The sequence below is a fragment of the Balaenoptera ricei genome, chromosome 7, assembly GCF_028023285.1.
Source record: "Balaenoptera ricei isolate mBalRic1 chromosome 7, mBalRic1.hap2, whole genome shotgun sequence".
In the NCBI taxonomy this organism is placed as follows: Eukaryota; Metazoa; Chordata; class Mammalia; order Artiodactyla; family Balaenopteridae; genus Balaenoptera; species Balaenoptera ricei.
In genome coordinates, this window is record NC_082645.1 from 42,871,140 (window position 1) to 42,889,524 (window position 18,385).

Here is an 18,385-nt window from a genome sequence, read left to right on the forward strand (position 1 = left end):
GGAAAAAGGTCCTGGTTACTGGCAGAAATATGGCTGGATGGAGCCATAAATGTAATGAAAAAGGATTTCTCAACTGCAGAAAAGAATTCTAGCTTTTCCATCCATAGGGGCAACCCCCTGGGTGTGCTGATTTTGTGAGTCAATCAGACTCAAAGTGTATGTCTAGAGATTACAAAGAAAATAAACACATTTGTGGGTCAGAAATGTCTCACTTGGTCTGAACTAACTGCTTTTCTTTCTAGTTAGTTAGTCTGAACTAACTGCTTTTCTTTCTAGTTCTAGTTTTCTTTTTTCGCTAGTTGGGGTGTGTGTGTGTCTGTGTATGTGTGTGTGTGTATCCCTGTTTTTCTTTCTTTGATCAGTAACACATTTACTATTAACTTTGATATAGTGTAATTTTAGAAATACAGATTGCATTTATTCAGATTTAAAGTTGAATGTATTTATACTTGCTCCCTTCCTTAAAAAAACAAACAAAAAAAACAAACAAAAAAAAACAAACAAAAAACCTAAAGGATGGGCTTCCCTGGTGGCACAGTGGTTAAGAATCCTCCTGCCAATACAAAATTAATGCACAGAAATCTCTTGCATTCCTATACACTAATGATGAAAAATCTGAAAGAGAAATTAAGGAAACACTCCCATTTACCACTGCAACAAAAAGAATAAAATACCTAGGAATAAACCTACCTAAGGAGACAAAAGGCCTGTATGCAGAAAACTATAAGATACTGATGAAAGAAATAAAAGATGACACAAACAGATGGAGAGATATACCATGTTCTTGGACTGGAAGCATCAACCTTGTGAAAATGACTCTACCACCCAAAGCAATCTACAGATTCAATGCAATCCCTATCAAACTACCAATGGCATTTTTCACAGAACTAGAACAAAAAATTTCACAATTTGTGTGGAAACACAAAAGACCCCGAATAGCCAAAGCAATCCTGAGAAAGAAAAATGGAGCTGGAGGAATCAGGCTCCCTGACTTCAGACTATACTACAAAGCTACAGTAGTCAAGACAGTACGTTACTGGCACAAAAATAAATATATAGATCAATGGAACAGGATAGAAAGCCCAGAGATAAACCCATGCACCTATGGTCACCTTATCTTTGATAAAGGAGGCAAGAATATACAATGGAGAAAAGACAGCCTCTTCAATAAGTGGTACTGGGAAAACTGGACAGCTACATGTAAAAGAATGGAATTAGAACACTCCCTAACACCATACACAAAAATAAACTCAAAATGGATTAAAGACCTAAATGTAAGGCCAGACACTATAAAACTCTTAGAGGAAAACATAGGGGGAACAATCTATGATATGAATCACAGCAAGATCCTTTTTGACCCACCTCCTAGAGAAATGGAAATAAAAACAAAAATAAACAAATGGGACCTAATGAAACTTAAAAGCTTTTGCACAGCAAAGGCAACCATAAACAAGATGAAAAGACAGCCCTCAGACTGGGAGAAAATATTTGCAAACGAAGCAACTGACAAAGGATTAATCTCCAAAATATACAAGCAACTCATGCAGCTCAATATCAAAATAACAACCCAATCCAAAAATGGGCAGAAGACCTAAATAGACATTTCTCCAAAGAAGACATACAGATTGCCAACAAACAAATGAAAGGATGCTCAACATTACTAATCATTAGAGAAATGCAAATCAAAACTACAATGAGGTATCACCTCATACCAGTCAGAATGGCCATCATCAAAAACGCTACAAACAATAAATGCTGGAGAGGGTGTGGAGAAAAGGGAACCCTCTTGCACTGTTGGTGGGAATGTAAATTGATACAGCCACTATGGAGAACAGTATGGAGGTTCCTTAAAAAACCACAAATAGAACTACCATACGACCCAGCAATCCCACTACTGGGCATATACCCTGAGAAAACCATAATTCAAAAAGAGTCATGTACCACAATGTTCATTGCAGCTCTATTTACAATAGCCAGAACATGGAAGCAACCTAAGTGTCCATCGACAGATGAATGGATAAAGAAGATGTGGCACATATATACAATGGAATATTACTCAGCCATAAAAAGAAACGTAATTGAGTTATTTGTAGTGAGGTGGATGGACTTAGAGTCAGTCATACAGAGTGAAGTAAGTCAGAAAGAGAAAAACAAATACCGTATGCTAACACATATATATGGAATCCAGAAAAAAAAAAAGTTTCTGAAGAACCTAGGGTCAGGGCCAGAATAAAGACGCAGACATAGAGAATGGACTTGAGGACACAGGAAGGGGGAAGGGTAAGCTCGGACGAAGTGAGAGAGTGGCATGGATTAATATATACTACCAAATGTAAAATAGCTAGCTAGTGGGAAGCAGCCGCATAGCACAGGGAGATCAGCTCAGTGCTTTGTGTCCACCTAGAGGGGTGGGATAGGGAGGGTGGGAGGGAGATGCAAGAGGGAGGGGATATGGGGATATATGTGTATGTATAGCTGATTCACTTTGTTATAAAGCAGAACTTAACACAACATTGTAAAGCAATTATACTCCAATCAAGATGTTAAAAAAAAAAAAAGAATCCACCTGCCAGTTCAGGAGACACAGGTTTGAGCCCTGGTCCAGGAAGATCCCACATGCTGCAGAGCAATTAAGCCTGTGCGCCACAAATACTGAGCATGTGCTCTGGAGCCCGCGTGCCACAACTACTGAAGCCCGAGCACCTAGAGCCCGTGCTCTGCAACAAGAGAAGCCACCGCAATGAGAAGCCTACTCGCTGCAACTAGAGAAAGCCTGCGTGCAGCAACGAAGACCCAACGTAGCCAATAATAAAAAATAAAAAATAAATTTATTTAAAAAAAACTATAGGTGATTTGCTTAAGAGACCGTACATACACATGATGTATTTGTGTGTATCTGCTCCATAGGCTTTTGGTAAAAATTCAACAGTCATTGAACATCTGCTATGCTCAAGTCATCTTGGGGTTTATAAAGCTGAATGAAACGTGGTCCTTCACGCTTGAGCCTTGGTGTGTTATCTTATCCGGAAGCAATTGCTTTTTAACAAAAGGGTAACAACCCTAGTTTCATATCAGAAGTACCTGCTGAGCTTGTTAAAAATACATCTGCCCAGGCCCCAGCTCTTAGCTTAGGGAAATTCTGATAATAGTCAGGGCCCATGATGCCTGCAGTTTTAACAACAAGCTCCCCACATGAATCTGATATACAAAACAGGATTAAGAAACACTGCTTTAAACTAAGAAAGGACTAATTGCAGGAGTTTAGCCACAAGTAAACCAGGTGGATGCCCTTGAAATCTACAAAGTGAGCAGCTGGCTAAAGTCGTTTATAAGGGTGTTTCTATTTCCACTGCTTCAGAATGGATAGTTATAATCTGAAGAGCATCCTGGAGAACAAGGTTGGGCCCAATCTTCTCTGTAAAACACTTGGAACAAGAGTGCTATAGAGGAATAAGATAGCTATAGCCAAAGACCATCTTCAAAGTCTTCGCAAACACTCTGTTCTTATTTTTATCTCACACAAAATACGGTTATTTGTGTAAATTTTCTCCTTCACTAGATTGGAAAGTATTCCGGAGCAGGAGCACTCTTCTTTCTTTCTCTGGTGAAGGAACACAGTAACCCACACATAATAGCTGTTTGACAGGTGTTTGTTTTGAATTCTTCTCATCCAAATCCTGGGGTCTGACCAGGATATTTTTGCATATATCCATAGTGGATATTTATAAATATCCATAAAAGTATACATTTGTTTATAAAACATTTCAGTCGCACAAAAGAATACGTAACATACACACTGAAGAAAGAACAATACTAAAACAAGCACCCATGGACCCACATCCCAGTTTATGACAGGACGTTGCCAATACCCTTGAGGTCTCCTGTTGAACTAGATCCTATTGAACAGCTCCTGAAATTTAAATCAGAATGCGTGCATTCAATCATTGACTGATTGGCTCATTCATTCATTTGCCAAATGTGTCTACTAAGCGTCAGAATCGATGTAGACGAGGTAGTTATTTCTTCTGTTGCAGTGGGAGAGGGGGGTCAAAAGTGACATAAACTCTTTCCAGAAGTGCACAGATTGTCTTTGCTGCAAGCGGCCCTAACCCCGCCTGACCCTCCAGAGCGGGGTGGTTTCTGAGTGCGGACACTTTGGGCAGAAACTACTGGTCCCGGCAGTCCACGGGGCGAATGGGCGGAGCCCGGGCGGGGACGGGGGCGGGGGCCGGGCGAGAGGGGGCATTGTGTCGGGAGCGCGGAGCTGCGTTTGTCTGCTCGAGGTGCTGGCGGAGCGAGCGTCGTCTTCGCCGGCGTTGAGCTGGAAGTGTCAGCGGCGGCCACGGTCCAGGCGAAAGACTGAGTCGGAGCAACCACGCGCCCGCTGGCCGCTATTACTGGCAGGGGGAGGCGTGCCAGCGCAGCAACATGCAGATAGGCGCCCGGCGCCCTGACGACCCCTCCCGAGGAAAGGAGGCCGGGGCGGCGCTGGGGCGGCGGGGAGCATGAGGGAGGCCGGGGGGCGGCTTGGCTCGGAGCGCTGCTAGAGAGCGGCGCGCGCTGCACACTCGCCGGGGCGCAGCGGAGGGCGGGGAGCCGGGCAGGTCGCGCCAGCTGGGGGAGCCGGCCGCCGGGAGCTGTTCTGATTTCCGACGCGGACGCAAGGGGCCCGGAGCAGCCCCCGGCCCCGGTGTGCAGCCAACATGGGCAACGCCGGGAGCATGGATTCGCAGCAGACCGATTTCAGGGCGCACAACGTGCCTTTGAAGCTGCCGATGCCCGAGCCAGGTGAACTGGAGGAGCGATTTGCCATCGTGCTGGTGAGTGCGCGGCGGCGGCCGGGAGCAGGGCCCCGGGGCCCCGACCAGGCGGTGCAGCTGACCCCCGCCCCCTCCCCTTCTCCCGGCGCCGGGAGCGAGCCTCCTGTCCCAAGGGGGAGGCTCCCACCTCGCCCATTGTGGCCTCCCCCGCCTTCTCTCCGCCCTCCTCCGAGCCCCCCGCGCTCAGCCTTCTCGGCGTCCCGGGATGGGGCCGGGGGCTCGGGGTTGGCTGCCTGGCCGGTCGGCCCCGAACCCATTGTCTGGCGGGAGAGGCACCTCGCAGCGCGTGTGCCCGGGAGGTGTGGCGTGGGCGTGAAGGGAAGGTGGCGCGGGCCGGGGAGGAGGGGGCGGGGAGCCGCTGAGGCTTTTTGTTTAAGAAAAAAAAATTCGCGCAAACCCCGAGTCCTCGAGGGCGTCCAGCGGGCGCCCAGCCCGGGTCCTGCGGGGTGCGGGGCAGATGGGCGCATGTGACCGGCCAGAGGTGCCGCGCTGTGCTGCGCTGTGCGGGAAGGCGAACTTGGAGGCGGACGTCGCGGCTTGGCCGAGGGGAGCTCCCCCAAAAGGGAAAGAGAAGGAAACCCGCGCGCGGCGGTGCGGCACCCTCGTCCCTAAGCGAGGAGGGGAACATCAGGCGAGAGAGAAGCTTCGTCGCGGCGCGTTCCTTTTGGTCTTAAATGTTAAAACCACAAAAATGTGCAGTTTTGCGGGGACGTGTTGCGAGCTGTCCTGACTCCAGGGGCGACCCCTCCCCTCCCCTCCCCCAGCACACCCAGCCAAGTCTCTGACTCCCTCCCGAAATCCGCTTCTCCTAGCTTTCCAGCTTCGCAAATCTGAGACATTGAAGACTCCCTTCTTTCTCCCTTTCCTGCTGGGACTAAGTTTCTGGGCCCTTCCCAGCCAGAGCCTGTCAGTGCTGTGAGCTCAGGAGGGTGTGGCGGCCTCCCCCCCCTCGACCCAGCCAGAGTCTGTACTGCAGTTGGTCCCCAGACTTCGATTTTTAGTGTCCTAGCCTCTTTGAAGGGGTGTTGGGAGGGAAACAGGCGAGATTGGAAGCGTTCCTAATACTTACACTTGTAGCCTCTTCCTAGCTAGTAATCTCTACATTCTACAGTGCTAGGCAGCAAGAGAAACTTGTGCTGAAGTCAGTCGAATTTTGCATCTGTGTGCAGGTTTTGGGCATGTAACCTGACAACTTTGGGAATCGACCAGAGTCTGAACACTGGGACGTTTAAATAGCCTTTCCTCAGGCCTTTAAAAGGGGCTGGTTTGATATGGGGGTTCTGGATGGCAGATTCGCTTTGTGCTCTGTGGAAGAAGAGGCCACAAGCTTTTTCACACCACCTGGAAACTCTGGTGTGGCAGTCGGGAGATAGATGAGGCTGCCTGTCTTGCTTTGCATGGTCTGTGATCTCCCGCAGCTGCTCCCACTGTTGTGGAGAATGAGACACTCTGAAATGAAACAGCATAGGCTTAATTACTTCTCAAGGCAGCCTGGGTGCATACTTGACCTGTCTTTACAGGGACAAACCTTTTTAATTCAAAATCCTCTTCCTACCAGACAACTTACAACTTAGTTCTTACCTCCTAGCTCTGGGTTTTCTGTGTTTCCATCCATGCTGTGCTGGTGTGTGTGTGTGTGTGTGTATACACTTGAAGTGGGAGGGCCAGTGACACAGGAAAACCAGATAATAACAATAATGCAATTAAATTCTCAACTGGGATAGCATGTTTTGCATGAGCTTTCAGTTACCCTGCTGATTAATGACACATGGTATGAATTACTCGTTAGGAAAAAAAGTCCCATCATTAACATGGTGGGTTTGTGTTACTATTAAGTCTAGAAGTCACAAATTCAGTACGTAGAAATTCGTGATTCTATATCACAAGGTCTTTGGGGCAGTGGTTGGTCGTGTGGCTACTTTTACTCTACTGTGTCACACAGAAGTACTGGGTGCGGTTCCTTTCTTAATTGCTTACAATATTTTAAACCTTTCAAAACAAACAAACAAACAACAAAACCAAAAAATACCAGGCTGACCTTTTTTGGATTAAAACAAAGCTTTTGGGAAAGTCTCAGCTTGGGGGCCCTCTTGCTAGGGATGCACTTGGACGATTGACTTGGTGTTTCATGTAACACTCCCTAGTCAGCTCCAGCTGCTCTTTGGAGTAAGCTGTAGGAGGAGTTAAAAGGAATCATCTTTATGGGCTGATAGAAGTACAGAGTTATGGTGACTTTTCTTGTGGTCAGTTTTTTTCTAAAGCTGTACATGTGATGCTCTCAACTGTGCTTTTCTTCATGAATTGCTTAAGAAATAGATCAAACCATTTAACTCTGAAGATCAAGCTTGAAGGACAGATTATAGGTGGTAACGTTTAAAGTATATATATATGGAGGAATTCTCTGCCCTGAGACAATGGGAATCCTGTGGGCATTATTGATACTAGTTTTATTTCCTATATGATAAAGATCATATAAGTGTTTGGGGAGGAAAACAGGATAGTAATACTGTACAGGAAAGTATACAAGCACATTGTAAATATGGCTTACATCAATAATTGGGCCATTTCAGGCATGGAAAACAATTCCTCTCACCTCACCAAGCTCTAGATTATTTAAAGCATTGGGGAAGAGTAAATAAAACTTTAAATGACAGAAATCCATCTATTTCTGGAAAATCTTAAGAGATGAAACCTACTCAATGACTGTCCCCCACCACTCCCATCGGTCCACGTGAGTTAAACCGTATGTATCTAAAAAATTAGTGGGCATGAATGGAAAGATGAGGGAGTAAAAGATTGCTGAATAAAGCCCGCGTGCAGCAATGAAGATCCAATGCAGCCCAAAATACATAAATAAAATAAATAATTAAAAAAAAAAAAGATCAGTGGAGGGGGATAGACTTTAAAAACAGGTTTTTTTTAAATAGGAAAGAAAATGAGATTTTTGAGTAGAGATTTGAGTTACTGAACTTCCTGTAATTAATGACTAGTAAAAATTGGATCCAAATCTTAGGAGTTTCATTCTCCTGAGGAGTCTTCTCCCTCCCTGAACTTGTCTTCAGCATCATTACAATAGTAACTATAAAACTTATATTTAAGGGAAAAGATTATTGACTCCTTGTATACACTTAACTATTTGCATCCTTGGACCTGCCTATCAGAGCTATAAGGTGATATGCCTTTGTGTGTGTAGGATGTTTCTGTTACACTCTTCCATGGAAGTGTTTCATAAATTATAAATTCAGTCATCTGCTTCAATCTTTGTTCCTTTGAGGTGTATATATTTTGTGTATTTTACAAGTAATATTTGTCCGTGTTTTTTGGGTCCCACACATTTATAATTATCTAAGTGGCTCTCCATTGTATTTGTTAAATATTGTCTAATTGTTGGGAATACACACACACACAAATACTCCCATGTCCTTTATTCTTAAAGATCATGCTATGAAGGTGATTTTGGGTGTGGTGAACAATTGATGGTCTTTGTCCAAGAATACCTCTTTGGACGTTAGATGCTCTGTATATTGTTCACTAATTTTTGGCTTGCAGTCACTTTTTACAATTTAAAATGTAAGCCCCTCAATCCCATTGTCGAGGAGCTGTCCTAAGGATCCTTTGTGAGTTTCAGAGGAAAAGATAATTGTAAGCCCCCCATCCTGGCTGCCATTTCTGTGTGATAGCAGATGTCAGGATGCTCTGCAAACAGATTAAAAAAGACTAGGAAGTGATGGTTTAGGGCCGTAGTATCTTATGTTTAACACCGGGAACTACTTTGGTGTTTGATTAATTTGAGTCAGTTTTCAGTTTTTTTTCTTGCCCTGAGGTTGAATGTAGTCACTGTACTTAGGAAAAAGTGGGAACATTTTCTGAGCATCTACTATGAGTATGCCTTATGCTTCCATGTTCTCATTTAATCCTCACAGTAACTCCAGCTATCAGTAACATTATAGATGAGGAAATAAAGATTCCCTAAGTCGCCTGAGGCCATGCAGTTATTAGATAACCAGTCTAGGGTTTTTAACCAGATTTGGAGATCTCCTCCCCTACCCCCCACCCGCCCCCATTATATTATGCTTCCTTAGGCTTAGAACTGGAAAGAAAGACTGAAAGAAAAAAAAAAAAAGGTCTGGAACTAGCAATAAAGCTGTTTAAAAAAAAAATTCTAAATCTGGTAAGTGCAAGTTTCAAACTATAAAGCTGGCAGAAATTTCTTCGAAGCGACCCAAGTGCACTGTACTTGATGTTTCTCTTTAGATGACATCCGTTTTGGCATCTTCACTGTGCTGTTCTATTTTCAGGCATGGAGTTAAATATTGATTTGGTCCAAAAGTGTACTCTTCAGTTTTTCCTTTCAAGGCAATCTTGAACTACCTTGGTTGGGAAGTCCAGGTTTTCCACATCAGAGGGGAGAGACAACCCGTCAGTATAGTGCACAAGCTCCAAATGTAATTACTTGTGAAAAGGACGAGGAAGGTCAAGTTTTCACATTTAAATCTATTTCCCTCTGCAAGGTGTTGTTCCCTTTCAACCATTTCCAAGGAGAGCCTTTGCCATGAAGTCTGCTGAGCAGTTGGATGGGTAGGTGTGTAGTTAGGCCGTCATCAGGTGCGCGCGGATTTGTTTTCTCACTTGTCTCTAGTTGAGGGGGAAGGGAGATGGAGAAGGGGGATGGATGGAGTGTTGCGCTTTGGGCTGTTACAGTCTCATCTAGGCAGTAACCCCTGAGTTGTTTTACTCTCCAGAGTGGGAATATATGCTTAGGACGGTGCCTTTCATCATTATCAGGGTGCATTTCCCCCCTAATAATACCAATAAAAAGTGTGAAGATATATTTGGGTATTTAGGATAGAAGTTGATCAAAGGCTATTCTCTGAATTGCAAATGATTGGCTCCATTGAGAGACAGGCAGCCGTGTAAACAGATGAGATGCGGGGGAGGGAAGGTATGCATGCCCTTAAGTGATAAGAATTACTTTCACCTGTGACCTTTCATTTAGCAAACAGCATTGACTCCAGGAGCGGGAGACCTAGTTTCTAGAATCATAATCTGCATCAACTTGGGCAACTCTTTCCTGTGACCCTCGGTTTTCTTCCTCTGTAAATGGGAATACAGTTTGACAGAACTGTTAGGATAGTCATGAGATTTTTGAAATCATAGCACTTGGAAGTGTAAAACTTCTGGAACGTGATATATTGTGAGCCATTAGCCAACTTCTCATCTTGAAGATGTTTTGTGTAAAGAAGTGTGTAGCTGTATCTGTCTGATCTAGAGAGTAGAATTTCCAGCGTCAGTGACTGAAAGTCACATAAAGCGTAAGGAAAAAGTGTTCTAATATTTAGAGTTGTCAAAAAATGGAGACTGAGCTTTCCATTAGAGTCGCTTAGACAGAAGTTGTATGAAAAATGCTGATAATTGGAAGGTCTTTCTAAGCCCAGGATCCAGCAAGTTCATGGCTTGCACGGTGCCTTTCTTGAGGTGAGTCTACCACATGCGGGTTTTGGAAAAAGAGTTATAGCCCCTGAGAATGGGGAAGGGTCTCCTTGGAGGCTCCTCCTGGGCTCAAGGAAGAGAAAAAGTAGTGTAGGCTCATGCTTGTTCTGGAAATTTATTCGACTTTACAAAAACTGTTGCCTGAAGGGCTTGGTCTTCATGAACTATGCTCTTCTTTTCATCCTTAGGGCTTGGGGAATAAGGACAAGGTGAAGTGGGCTCCCTGGCCCTTGTATCTGAGCAAGTAATATTAAAAAAAAGTGGCTAATTAAAGAGGCACTGATTCCAGAAGACACTCTCTCCATTGCAAGAGAGCACTGGTACTTGGGCTGCTCTTAGAAACAAGGCAGTGAATCCCTATAAAAGAACAGACTGGAATTGCTTAGAAGGGAGGGTGGGTTCCCAGCTGTGCCGCTGCTTGGTGGACCCGCTCTTGTAGAGTGGCTCTTCCACTGTACAATGGGGGGACCTTTCCTACCTTCCTCCATTGCAGGAAGTATATCTGTAGACTTTGGGGGACCTGGTTTCTGTAGACAGGCTCATGCACCTTCTTGGTTCTCACCTACTTGAACGCTGCAGGCAGAGGTAACTCATCTCTTGTCTTCCCTTTAAGACGGTGTCTGCTCAGACTGCAGGGTGATCTTCCCTCTCCAGTCACTGCATCCTCTTCTCCAACACCCCTTACCGCCTCCCCCCAACCCCGTTCTTTCAACACAACATCAAGGACTGTGCAGTTTCTGGTGGATACAATTTGGAAGGGATGTCTAGGGAAGAGCTGGTAGGTCAGAGAGCTGTTTCATGAACTGTGATTCAACCGAGGCCCACAAATGTGGACCAGGATGGCTCAGAATCCCTAAATTGGGAAACGCTAACTCCCTACTTGGAGGTATGGTGGTATATGTTGTAAACAGATGGCAGTGGACTTTCTTTTCACACTCTTAAAAAACTGACCAAGGAAACATGACCAGTGGCATCAGAGCTCATGGTCTGGCCCCTTATCACAAACTTTTTATAGTTTCTAGGGCACACCAAAGCTGTTGCCCTGGTCACATCTTCAGCATTCTTGTGCCGCCTGGAACTGAGTTCAGTGACTCTTATTTCACATGTAACCTTAGTCCACTTTTGTTCTTTGCTGAAGAAGCTTTGTTGCATTGATAAGCTGCTGCATCCATCACCACAGAAGCTGAAAACTTTGAGGTGTTTACACCTTGCTATCTCCAGGGGTAATCTCCCTTGATTGACTTCCATATGGTAGATGGTGCGCCTGGCCTGGTTTATCCTAAAATCTTGTTGGCTTTGGGAAAGGTGTCAAGTCGTTCACACTTTGGCCCCTTGCCCCGTGCTGGTCAGTCACCTATCTCAGGTCCTGCCTTGAGTTGAGGATTTGCTCAGGAACCTGCCGTCTCTTTTGTTTTTCTTTTTCCCGTGGAAGTTTGGCTGAGCACTTTATTCAGGTAGGTGATGAAGGGATTGACAGGCTAAAGTGGTGCTTCTCAAACTGGGCTGCATATCAGCATCACCTGGAACCCTCAAAAACAGATGTTTGGGTCCCACTCCCAGAGATTCTGATAAGTTTGTCTGGAGTGTGACCTGGGCATCAGGATATTTTAAAGCTCCTTAGGAGATGTGAGCGAGCAGCCATGATTGAGAAGCCATGTGCTAGAGCAGTTTTTCCCCTTTCCCTACCTGCCCCAAAGACCAAGCATAAGAGTTAAAACCACAGCACAAATTTAGAGAAATTAAGCAAAGTTGAGAAGGGTTAAAAAAAAAAAAAAAAAAAAAAAGCTCTTAAAGACATTTGATCCAACCAAAAGCACCAAGATGAGAAATACAGAAGAGATGGATCAAAGCCTGTTGAATGTTAGATTTATTTAACTATGCATTTAAGAAATGACCATAATGAAAATTTGCAGAGAAAGTTCTATATATTATAGCTAAAGAGTGATCAGTGGCCCTGAAGTGTACTTCTGGGGCAGAACAATCAATAAATCACTTGTATTTTTGCTTAGGCCTCTATTCTCAAGCCTAACTGTTTTGTTGGTTCAGTGCAGGCCTTTTGCTTTGATCTCTGGTTTTACCACTTACAAAGACTCGATAAGCTTGGCTTCCCGGAGTGAAATTCAAATACACTTGTGAAATGTAAACAACATTCATTTATTAAGAATCCTATAATCAAGGCAAATTGGCATGCTTATATGAGCAATTAGCTTTGAGAATAGAAAGATGAATAGGTTGCTAGGTCAAGAATGAGCTGATTGTTCTCAGTGCAAGACTCTGGTTATTCCTTTAATAGTTATAAGCAAATAGACATTCCCCTTATTCATAATCTTTAACACTTGTGGTTTGGGGTTAGAGGGACAGCATATGTGATTTTCTGAACTGAGAGGATAGCAGCAATTCTTGTCTCATTTTCATCTAGAAATATAAATCTTTCTAGGAAATGTAGGTAGTTGGTTTATGAGCAGATGAAACTTTCTAGTAATTGGGACAGGGCAAAAGAAGGCATGGATTTAGATGGGAATATTAAAGAATAATGGAGTTTTACTTTGGTGGGGAAGGTTAAGAAGATGACTTTTACAGTGGCAGAAAGATTGAAAATAATCTCATCTGCCTTCAGTGAACAGTGATCTTTGTGTGTGTGTGTGTGTGTGTGTGTGTGTGTATAGAAGGAAGCCTTAGGATAACTAATAGTATGAGAAGTTGGATAGAACATGATTGGACCTGCACCATGGCAACATTGCTCTGTGAATTCAGTACCACTAAATGTCTTATTTGTGAAAGCTGGGGAACCTACATGGAAAGGTGATGAATCCTGTGAATAGCTTTGTAGGTCACTTTGAGTTCTGGCCCTCTCAGTCCCCAATATGGTTAGCCTTATGGTCCTTCTAAGGAAGCTTTTCCTCTTTAGTGACAATCTTGACTAATTAGGATTCTTTATCCCCAAGGACTTCTGCCTGATGAACCTAGGAAGCCAATTCAGTCCAGATGTCTTGGGACTAGGATGCTATAAACTTGGAATTGGTGATTCCCCGGGCCTAACACAAAATCATGATGCTATTGCCAACTAATCAGGCCACCTAGATGCAAACCTGGAGAGACCATTTAGAACTGTGTGGCCTCCTGGGTTTGTGGAACCATTCAGCCTGCCAGTGTTCAGCTTCTTCAGTGTCCTTTCGCTGTAAAAGTTTTGAGTCTAGGGATAGGCTTTTTGGAAAGCATTTATTTGGATTAGAAATCTTCAGATCACCTGTGAATTTACTAGGTCGTGGTCTTCATTTAATGGAGTAATTCTTTAACATTAGACATCTATATTTTGTTTCACCAATAATTGTCAGAAGTTCCCTTAATTTTTCTATCGATAATGGAGAAATTTAAAAATTCCTCTTTTTGTTCTCTGGGATGATATCTCCTAATTATCCTTAAAGTTGTTTTAACTGACAAATAATATACAAACAGAAATGGGCCCGTATCGTAAGTGTACAGCCTGATGGACTGTCACAACCTGAGCACACTGCTGTAACCAGCCCCGAGTTCAGGAATCAGAATCTCAGTCTCCCTGTTTTTCTTCAAACATGGGTTCACTTGGCTCCTTGCCTCCCCAGCTGTAGTTGCTCCCCTGCACTTACTTTCCAAGTGGCCCGACTTACGTGGAAGAAAATAGGCCACAGGATTGTGCCTTGTGGTCTGATTCTAAATGATTCTAACCGTGAGGTTTCCACCACTTCCTTCCAGAGATTTCCTCAGTCCGAGGAGGCCTAACCGTTAGGAAATATTGACATTACAGCAGCTTACTGCTGCTTTTAGTTACATCATCATTGATAACCCTAATGGTATTTTTTTGTATTTGTAGAGTATCTCTGTTTTTCATAATAGTGAGAAGAACATATTTTGATTTGTGTTCCTAGAATAAAGCGTGAAGCGGGGAGGGATTTCCGCAGTTGACAATGAGCATTGGCCCTTTTGGGTTTCAGTGCTTGGCACTGGGCACAGGTTTTGTGTATTCCCTTTTACACCTAAGTTTCAGCCTTTAGGTTTTGTCACCTTGATGATTCTTTTGAAATATTAAAAAGTATAAGATTGTAAATTTCATCTTCTGGTTCCATTGTCCCATCAAAGCCCTGTTACATTACTGCAGATGTCGATCCAGTTTGAGAGGCTCTTTGGCTGTGTTTGTTGTTAATGGTTTACCTTCCATCGTCTCCTCTGTAACTTCTGTACACCCCCCTACCCTCCACCCACTTTCTCATTGAAGCCGTCCACAGTCTGGCCAGACCCATCTTCTTTTCTGTTTCCTTCCTACGCCCCGACGTGGAGATTGCTTTATATCTGTCCACAGAGCAGGCTTGTACTTCCCTCCACTATGCCTTTTCTCACGTGATTCTCTTACATATGATGTGCTCCCTTGGCTTCTCTGCTTATTGAACTTATATCCAGCCTTCAAGGCTCTTCTGAAATCCCACTTTTTTCTTGTGTCCTTTTAGACCCACATCAGCTTGGAGGAGGTGGGAAAAATGACTCTTCTTTGATCTCTTTATAGTATGAATTATTTCTCTTACTCATGAGGCCCTGGATTAAATATCACCTTGTGGGAGGTGTGAGTATAAAATAAGGGGATGCTTTTATGTATTGCTTTGTAGTCACTCATTACACTGTCAGCCATTTGTTTATGTCCCTGTTTTATTTGCCAGTTTGCACTGTGGGCTCCTGGAAGGTAAGGATCACACCTTAAAGGCCCTGGCAGCTTCTCCTTATCCAGCACAGTGCTTGGCCCAGGGACGGGTCTTAGCAGATAATTAATGACTTGATCAGAGAATGGTGCCCCCTGAAACAGGCCCGGGAATTGAGTAGCTGCTCCAAGAACCTATCTAACTGGTCATTCTGGGCTGACTGTTAATTGCACATAGCTTGCCTTTGTGTTGAAATGACACTTTGTCGCAGTTTGTCACTCACCTTGGTATTCCCCATATCACTTGACTTTAGTAGGTGCCCAAGAACACTAAGCATTCAGAGATAATAAGTTGGAATCGTGCTATTGCCTGACTCCTTATGGAAAACTGGTGAATTAGGAGAAGAGGGAGAGGGCAGTGGAAGTGGCCAAAGGAAATGCGTGATTTTTCACTGTCACTAAGCCAGATTGGTGTGTCATGATGTCCTGTCATCAAGTGAGTGAGCGGTAGCACTGTACCATGGGGCTTTCGTAAAGTAAAACGTCCTTCACGATAGTCCCTTTGTTATTGGGAGTGAGGCAAGTTTCAGTGAACAGCATTCCTTATTTTGACATTTTAGTGCCTTGCTGTTTGCAAAGTGCTTGCAAATGATCTTTTGTGATTCTAAGAGTTCTTAATAAATGAGGCACATAGGGTTTGAAGGTATGTGGCTTGAAGTTACAGAAGGAGGTGGTGAGGTTTGGTGAGCCCATGCTAGGTCCTCAGTCACTAAAACTCCAGGGGCATTCCAGTGTCAAATAAGACACTGTTTATGTTTTCTGTGCTTTATAAGCATTATCTTTGCTCTTGGCCACCCTCGGAGGAAGATACTATCTTCCTTTTCCAAATGTGGCGGTGGGGCTCAGAGCGGTAAGGTAGCTGCTCCCAAAGGATGGAGGCAGGATTTGAATCCAGGCCTGTCCGATGAGAGAACTCACTTGTTTCTTCTGCACTGTGTATACTTTCAAGTTAGTTATAAGATGTCATTAAATGTTGGCTTTTTGTTCTTTGTTCTTCATATACCCTCTAGACTAAATTCATTCACACAATGGCTATCCATTGTGAGTCTTGCATCAATATAGTGATAGATGTACCAAACTCTGAGGGTTCAGAGAGAAAGTGTCATTTGTGTATTTTGAGTGTTCAGAAACAGCTTCCTTGGAATAGGAAGTAGAGCGATGCCAGCTTGGTCCCAATCACTGCTAGACTGCACTTTTTATTCTGCATTGTACAGTTTTACTCACTTGTCACTGCTTAAGAAGGGCTTATACTTTAATCAAACAGTCCAGAATGTTTATCTAACAGTTACTGTGTGCCAGGCAATGTCATGGGCCCTGGAGGATGTGGTGCTGCATGAGGCCCACCAGTCATCTGCCCTCAAGGAGCTTACATTCCAGCGGTGGGAGGGAGTCGGGGGGGCGGTGCGGAGCCAGACATGAAATGGACCTGGATTTCCAATGCTGGCAAGTGCTGTGAGGAGAATAAAATAGGACAGTGTGAGGTGATGGCTCTCATTTAAGATCTGAGTGATGGGGAGCAGGCAGGTAAGAGCCCTCAAGCAGGAGTAACCAGGGCTTGATTTGTTTCTCCCCTGCTGGGTCAGGATGGGATTCCTTGGACCCCGGAGCAACTGAAGGCAACAGCAAGGGGGATGTCCTCAGCCCCGAAGGCTTCAGACTTCACCTACGGGGAAGCCTGGAGGAGGCCGGGACCAGGGGTGCAGGAGTCTGTTTCCTTTGTCATAGCAGAGCTGTTTCTTGTAAGTGGCTCTGTGTAGTCACAGCTCTGCCACTTGTTGAATTCAAAAGATCTTTTAGCAAATTGCAGTCTTGTCACTGTTCTGGACCCATGAGACATCCAGTTGGGGAATGGAGTATTTGATTAGTGTAGCAGTGCCCTTCTAAGTAAAGGCTCTCTGAAGGCATCCAGTACTTGGAATGGCCCATTTTATCTACTTGAAGCCATTGGTTGAAAAGACATTTCTTTGTTATAACTTGCTACTAGCTTGTTGCTCAGATCTTTCCCCTTTTTCTTTCTTTCCTTAATTTTTTCTTTTTTAATTTTAAGGGGCATATGAGAATTTTATATAGAGGTTTGAATCAGAAGTTAAGAATAAGATAAAAGTTGGTTTAGATAAAATTATCCCTGAAGTCCCTTAAGTTGCTCATAAAGGTGCAGTATGCACAATTCTGGATGAACAACCCTAGAAAGTAATTCTCAGGCGTGTTAAAGTTTAAAAACCTCTTGAGCTTGACTAAAGGAGCAGCCACAGAAGAAAAGTCTCTGTGCAGATGTCAGGATATCCCAACCATTTGGCTCTCAAACCTCCAGCAGTGACCGGAAAATGGGTGCGAACACTACCTTCTTCTTGCCTTAGATTTACTCCATTCAGTATCACGTTAAGCCTTTTAATACATATCACTGAATTTGTTTCTTGCGAGGATCTTAAGGCAGGCCTCAAGTTAAATGTGGGTTGGATGCACGGACAGCAGTAGGAACAGTAGAGGTCACTTATTGTGCATTTCTTTAATCATTTCCGTAAACACGAAAGGTGACTCAGGACACCTGAAAGGTAGGGATCACCCCTGTTTCATCTAGGAGGAACTCAGGATTCCAGAAGTGTAAAGGAACTTGCCTGAGGACACACATTTCTAGGAGGTACTGGAGCTGAAAATCAAACTTTGCTGACTCTAAAGCTATGCTCCTAACATACTGTTTTGACTCTCAGCTAGGAGAATACAATACAAATATGATACGTATAAACATAGTGGTTCAGAGTAAATTGCAAGCCCTGTGAGGATAAGTTCAGTAACTTTTCAGGCTGTTTTAATTTTGTTCGTATATACCCAGAACCAACAGTAACTATATGTCCTTCCAAAAAAAAAAAAAAAAAAAAAAATTGAAAATAAAATAAGAACTGGATGAATAAGCCACTGTCCACTGTTGAAATAGTAAAGGCCAACCAAGTAAGCTTGTGATCCAATTGGCTTTTTCTAATAACAGTTGTCTTCTGAAGGCTTTCTGAAGGCTCTCTTTCAGACAACTGTCTCTGAACCTTTGTTTTTTTTAAAAAATGTCCCTAGTAAAATGGCTGTGTTGTTACAGCTTGGAGGCTGTGGAATAAGCCTTTTGATCAGCCCTCAGTGATAACCCACAGACTTGGACTTCCTTGTGAGGGAACAACCCTTATTATCTTGTATTGGTAGGCTTTATGTTGGGGGGTTGCTTATTTGTAATAAACAGAGCCCATGCAATCCCATTCATTCATTCAACAAATGTTTTGTTTGGGTGTGTGCTCTAAGCCAGGCACTGTTAAGATGCTGGGACACAAAGATGCATGAAGTATCATCTCTGCCTTTGAGGATTAAC

The 18,385-nt window shown here is 43.8% G+C and overlaps 1 protein-coding gene across 3 annotated transcripts in view; it reads left to right on the forward strand.

The window, feature by feature from the left end:
- The first annotated feature begins 4,264 nt into the window (after nucleotides 1-4,264).
- FMNL2 (formin like 2) overlaps nucleotides 4,265-18,385 on the forward strand; it is a 307,483-nt gene continuing 293,362 nt past the window's right edge. For all 3 annotated transcript variants that reach the window (XM_059927874.1, XM_059927872.1, XM_059927873.1), the window contains exon 1: nucleotides 4,265-4,820. In XM_059927874.1, coding sequence (XP_059783857.1) covers nucleotides 4,704-4,820 — 117 coding nt within the window. In that variant the 5' untranslated portion in view covers nucleotides 4,265-4,703. The remainder of the gene's footprint in view (nucleotides 4,821-18,385) is intronic.